At 34.0% G+C, this 6,748-nt stretch overlaps 1 protein-coding gene across 1 annotated transcript; it reads left to right on the forward strand.

The window, feature by feature from the left end:
* Positions 1-236: 236 nt before the first annotated feature.
* LOC120199487 (beta-amyrin 11-oxidase-like) lies at positions 237-2,504 on the forward strand. The gene is made up of 7 exons (XM_039200543.1): positions 237-508; positions 594-1,071; positions 1,170-1,517; positions 1,606-1,684; positions 1,773-1,879; positions 1,978-2,099; positions 2,351-2,504. Exons 1-7 carry the CDS (start codon positions 276-278, stop codon positions 2,442-2,444), a joined length of 1,461 nt encoding a protein of 486 aa, XP_039056474.1. The 5' UTR covers positions 237-275; the 3' UTR covers positions 2,445-2,504.
* The last annotated feature ends 4,244 nt before the right edge of the window (positions 2,505-6,748 follow it).

Below are 6,748 nucleotides of genomic sequence, written 5' to 3' on the forward strand. Positions count from 1 at the left end.
CACAAAGACAACTTAATGGGTTTATAATATAAAAAAATACTTTTAAAAATTAAACTATAACTTAAATAATATAAAAATTATTATTCCATGCCTCATCACCAATGCTTCGGATAATTACTCATAATAAAATGCATATAAAAAATTACATAAACATAAAATAAAAACATTGACTATTCTAGAGAACAATATACGTACAGCGATTTGTGTCTATAAAAGGAAGCACGTTCGAACCCGAAAATGTGTATCGAGAGGCAAAAAGAGAGAGGAAAAATAAAATGGGGCTAGAATTGCTGAGTTCAATCCTGGCAGTTGTGGCTGCAACATATGTTATTGTGTTTGGTTTCTTAAAAAATATAAATGAATGGTACTATGTTACTAGGTTGGGGAAGAAGAAAAACACCCTGCCTCCTGGTGATATGGGATGGCCCTTCATCGGCCACATCTATTCCTTCTTCAAAGCTTTCAATTCCCAGGACCCAGACACCTTCATCACCGACTTGATTAAAAGGTTATTTATAAGCTTCTTAATCGTCTCTTCTTTTTCATCCTTGAAATGCTTGTCGTCTGACGTGCAAGGGAATTTGTGGTTGCAGGCATGGGAAAACAGGCATTTACAAAACCCATTTGTTTGGGAGTCCAACCATCATAGTCTGCAGTCCGGAGCTCTGCCGCAAGGCATTGGCCGATGAACACGTTCTGTTCGGCTACCCTTCATCGGCAAAACAACTAGCGGGGAAGAAATCGCTGTATGGAATTACAGCCACGGAGCACAGGCGTTTGCGTAAGATAGCGATGAATCCCATCAATGGAGACGAAGCACTAGCCTCCCATATCGAGCTTATCGAAGGGATTGTGACCAGCTCATTGGAAGAGCTTTCCTCCATGAAAGGACCCTCCAATTTCTTCTATGAGATGAGGAAGATCACTTTCAAGGTTATCGCACACATTGTGTTGGGCACCACTGAAGAGTCGGTTCTTTCGTCACTGGTTAAATGTTACAACGACTTGTTCCCCGGCATTGTTTCCGTGCCCGTTAATATCCCTGGTTTTGTGTTCCATCGAGCACTTAAGGTGAATTAATTTCGTCTATCCTATCAATTGTGAACTTTTGTTTTCATCAGATATAAGACGAGCTCTGATTATATACCAAACTTTGATATGTTCATTAGGCCAGAAAAATGCTGCTCAAGATATTTAAAGACAAAGTAGCAGAAAGAAGAGCCAAAAGTAAGGAGCCCGACTCCAAGAAAGAAATGATTGATTATTTCATGGAAGCAGAATACGACAATGGTGAAAAACTGGATGATGAGCATCTCATGGATTTGTTGCTGATATTCTTGTTCGCCGGTCACGAAACCGCGGCTCACACTGCAATGTGGGCAACCATCTACCTCCATCACCATCCTGAAATGTTGCAAAAAGCAAAGGAAGAACAGCAGGGGGTCATAAAGAGAAGGCCATCTTCCCAGAATGGCCTGACCCTCACTGAAATCAAGCAGATGGTCTATCTGCCCAAGGTTCGTTGTCTTATAATTAACTCAGATGGTCGACAGCACTATATGTAGTACGTAACAAATTAACCGTGCTGCGTTTGATTCCTTGCAGGTGATTGATGAGTCGATGAGAAGAGCCAATTTCGCCTTCACGCTGTTTCGTCAGGTTGAAACTGATGTTAACCTTAATGGTTAGTTTTCTAAACTTTGTTTCTTCGTTTTTCTCGAAAATACTTTCAATGTTTGTCTCAAAGAATAAAGGGTTCCTTTGATTTACAGGTTATACCATACCTAATGGATGGAAAGTTTTGGTTTGGAGTAGGGCTATTCATATGGATCCTACCATTTATCCAAACCCAAAAGAGTTTCTTCCTTCGAGATGGGAGGTCAGTAAAACAAATAAATATACCAAATTCATATATGAAGAGGACTTTGCTTCACATATACCAAGGAATGATGTTAATTGACACTCACCTAAATGCAGAACCCTGGATTGAAGGGGAAAAATTTCATTCCCTTTGGAGGAGGGAGCAGATTCTGCCCTGGTTCTGAGCTAGGCAAACTGGAGGTCTCCATTTTCCTCCACTATTTCCTCCTCAATTACAAGTAAGTTCTTATTCTCTCTGTTTTTTTTTCATGCCTATTACAAGTAAACAATTACTTTGAATTCTAAAAGAAATTGCAAAAGTCTTCCCACAATAAATATCCAAAGAAAAAAAAACATGCATCAGCGTGCAGAACCATGATCACCCTGAAAATTTTAAAGTAATATATATTTTTATTCATCTAGAATTTTAGACATTCGTCTTTCACTTACCCTCAACACTCATAACTTTAATTCATTTTATATTCTGCAGGCTTGAAGAGATAAACACAAATGTACCGACTATCACCCTACCATTGACACGTCCGGCAGATAACTGTCTCGCAAGAATCGTTAAGCTTCCATAATCATGTCGACTGGAATTAAATTGTTACTTTCCCTTCTTCACCTTATTTCTACCTAAAAACGCATGATTGTGTGTAATAAGATGCTCTTTCAATAGAGAAAGAAATTTTAAAAAAGATAGATCGTGTGTCCTTTTCTTAATAATCTGTAGTGTCAATGATTTATATATTTTTAATATAAAATTAAAAAATAGATTGTTAATTTTATTTCTTTTTGAGGCCACAAACTAAAGGATCGAGTCGATGAAGATTCAATCTTACACCACCTAAAGAAAAATGATGAGTTAATTATATATACTAAAGAAGTTGGATCTAAATTTGAAGCATCATATATTCATCATCATATATATCATCAAAGGGTACATATGGGTCTTCCAGAAGAAACTCAGAGTGTATCCAGAAGTACAAGACAAGGGTAGTCGTCAAAGGATTCACTCAAAAATTCAGTATAGACCTATTCGATACCTACTCTCCCGTAGCAATGATCTCAACGATCTGTGCATTATTTGCACTAACCTCTATTCACAAGTCACAACTACATCAAATGGATGTAAAGACTGTATTTCTGAATGAAGATCTAGATGAGGAGATCTATATAAAGCAACGCCTTGATTTTGAGGCACATGGTACGGAAGGCAAAATGTGTAGGCTCAAAAAGTCTCTTCATGGCCTCAAACAGGATCCTAAATAATGGTACGAGAAATTTCACAAAATTATCCTTAATTTTGGTTTTGTTGTGAATCATTTGGATGCATACTCGTATTCGAGGATGTTTGGTGTTGATATCGTCATCATAAGTTTATATGTTGATGACATGTTGATTTTCAATACTAACATCGAGTCTATTAACAAAATAAAAGATTTTTTGTCTACTAAGTTTGAGATGACTGATTTGGGAGAAGTCGACATAATCTTAAGAGTCAAAGCTACCAAAACTGAAAAAGGATTTTCTTTAAATCAAGCTCATTATAGTGAAAAAGTGTTAAAGAAATTTGACAGTTTTGACGTCATCCCTGTTCGAACTCCTTATGACTCAAGCATACATCTCTTTAAAAATAAATGAAATAACATTTCCCAAACAGAATATGTTAAAATAATTTGGTGCATGATGTTTTTAATGAACTATACTCAACCTGATATTGTCTAAGTTGTGAGCAGACTTAGTAGATATACTCACAACCCAAGTGGTGAACATTGGGTCGCTCTTCGTCTCTTACTTAAGTACCTTAAGGGTATGATGGATTAGAGAGTTGAGTTTGTTGGCTATTTTGCGGTGTTAGAAGGATATTGTGATGCCAGTTGGGTTTCTGATAATGATGAAGTAAGCTCGATGAGTAGGTATATTTTTACTTTAGGTGGAGCAACGATCTCGTGAAAATCTGCAAAACAAACTTGTATAGCTCGTTCCACTATGGAGTCAGAGTTTATAGCTCTTGACTCAGATGGGCAAGAAGCTGAATGGCTCAGAAATTTATTAGCTGAAATTCCATTATGATGAAGACCGACTCTTCCAGTTTCCTTACTGTCTTATTCACAAGCTGCGATTACTGTGGCTAAGAACCAACCTTACAATGGTAAGAAGAGACACATTTTCATAAGGCATGAATCTGTTAAACACTTGATAAGGAATGGAGTACTCTCTTTAGAGTATGTGAAGTCGGAAAGGAACATAGTAGATCCGCTAAGTCGGAAACTGGTCACAGATTCATCAAGGAGGATGGGTTTAAAGCCCATTGTTTGAGGAATTCATGGTGGATACCCAACTTAGTTATCTAAGTTCAATGTGATTAAACGAAAGCATGGAAAGACTCATAGTGTACATTTCCCTACCTATCCCTATGAAGAACAATGTGCATGCCCAAATTGAGCTTAATTGCTCTTAATAAATTCATAGCCCAGACTTTAGGTGGTCTTAGTGAGAAAGACTTGATGAATTTACCGACTTTGGTTGAATATCTATTCTTAATAAGTTCATAACCAAGAGTTGAGTGAGTAGTCCTAATTGAGAACGACAAAATGAACTTACCGCTAGATAGGTTGAGTTTTATGAAAACTCCTAAAGAATTTGAATCCAAAAGTTTGGATGATTCTAGTGAGAAGGACATATCGAATTCACCAATTAATGAGGTTGAATATTTGTTCTTAATGAACTCTTATCCTAGAATTTCGTTGGTTTGTTTTATAACGAACTTGAAAAAATTCACCATAACCTATTATGAGGTTGAGCTATTTTAGAAGCTCTTAATTATTTCGTTGGTTTGTTTTATTCTTGACAATTCCTATACTCCTTAATAACTTTGAGATTGGCAAAGTTAAAAATTATTCTAAATTAATCATTCAATAAAATAATAGATATTATCTTAAACTTATTCAGATAAATCAAAAAATAAACTAAACAACTCATTAAATTTCAGCATTACAAACAAACATGCCTCGAATGTAACTACACTATTTTGGGCCAACATTCGTGTGTTGACTTGCCATGAAAATCGTGAGCCATGTGTTCAACTGTGCTCAACGAGCCTGGTATTCAGCTTAATTTATGAAAGGTTTTTAGTAAAACGCCTTTTTTGTTCTGAAATGCTTCAAACAACGCTGCTAAGACCCGAACTCTCTCCTCAAAATGAAAACAAAAACTAGATCCAGTAGGAAAGGAGTCTACCTCCAAAATAAATTTAATCATTAAAAATTCTCATTTTACAAAATCTTCTATCTAAATAAATTTAATTATTAAATAATCTTTAACGATTAAGACTATATGTGTGTTTAGTACATAAACTATCAATTTGTTCCATTTTAGTACTTAAATTATTAGTTTTTATCCGTTTTAGTACCTAAACTTTTAATTTTTTCAAAACCATACTTATCGTTTAATTTTTGTTTCATTTTAGTACCCGTTTTTGTGTGTTTAATACCTAAACTATCAGATTTGGTCTGTTTTAGTACCTAAACTTCTAATTTTTCGCACATTGTTAAATGTTGAACGGGATACTAAAATAAAACAAAAACTAAATTTTAGGTATAATTTTGAAAAAATTGAAAGTTTAAATACTAAAACAGACCAAAACTAATAATTTAGATACTAAATGTGTAATTTACCTTAAATTTTATTTACTTATCAGTTCAAATTTAAATATATATAACAAATTATTTAAATCTTATTGACATGTTTTGTTCACGATTTTGTCCCGCCATGTAATTTCTTTTCTTTTTTATGAAAGTTTTTAAATTAATTTAGGGTGATTATAGGTGGTAATATTTGTTATAAAGATTCTTAATCATTTGATAATGAACGCTCAAATTTTTTATAATCGTTAAAACTCGTATTTGAAATCTTTAAAAATAATAAATATTTCTTTAACTATTAAAGTAATTTGAAATCGTTAAAGTTTTTTTTTTGTTACAAGGGTAAGCAAAATGCCTAAGCAGCTAGTTCACTAAAGGTCCCCTCCTATTCCATAGGAGCCGTTTGGAACTCATGCAATCCAGTGGGCAGGTTCTAGGCATGTTTCGCGAGGCTGTCTGCCATTTTGTTGCATGCTCTTCACTTGTGCCCGTCATTAAGAGTAAATATGTTTTTTTAGTTAAGTTTATGATATTTAAATCGAGTTAAAAAGTTAAACAATTTGTGTTATTTTTTTCTTTTTTCTTTCTTAGTCGCCATTAGTCTCTTTTTTCCTTTATCTTTGCAATTGATGATGATATCAGTCTTAGCGATGATCATCAATCGTCGGTATTCATTATTTTTCATTTATTTTATTATAGTGCATTCTTATTTTTTTTCTTGTTTTTTATTTTTAATAATTCTACCTTTATGACATATATTCTTCTGCCTTTATAGTATGTTTTCGGTCGTTTGACCATAATTTCCGTTTATTCTTTTTTCAATGTTAGATTTGACATCGTCACGATTGATTAAGATGACACTTTATTTGTTATAATACTGATCTTTCCTGCTTGGATCATCGGATTGGATTTGAATACACGATTTGCGCTCTTGGATAGTATTGACGTCGCTCAATTCTGATTTGTGATTTATCAGTGACCTTTCAATAGTTTCATCCCATTTTGTGGTTCATTTGATGATGCGGTCAGATATGTTCATATCTACCTTTTATCCGAGTTTATTTGATTAGATTTTTTTAACATTTTCCTTGTATGATCTTTGTGATCTTAAATGACTAATTTTCTCATGTTTAGTAAAATATTTTTATTATGTGTTTAATTTTTTATTGTGATCGTAAACCTTCATTGTAACTTGGATATTTTATATTTTTAATAAAATTATCAGCTTATATAAAAAAAGG

The sequence above is a fragment of the Hibiscus syriacus genome, unplaced genomic scaffold (genome assembly GCF_006381635.1).
Source record: "Hibiscus syriacus cultivar Baekdansim isolate YM2019G1 unplaced genomic scaffold, ASM638163v2 tig00005459_pilon, whole genome shotgun sequence".
Lineage (NCBI taxonomy): Eukaryota > Viridiplantae > Streptophyta > Magnoliopsida > Malvales > Malvaceae > Hibiscus > Hibiscus syriacus.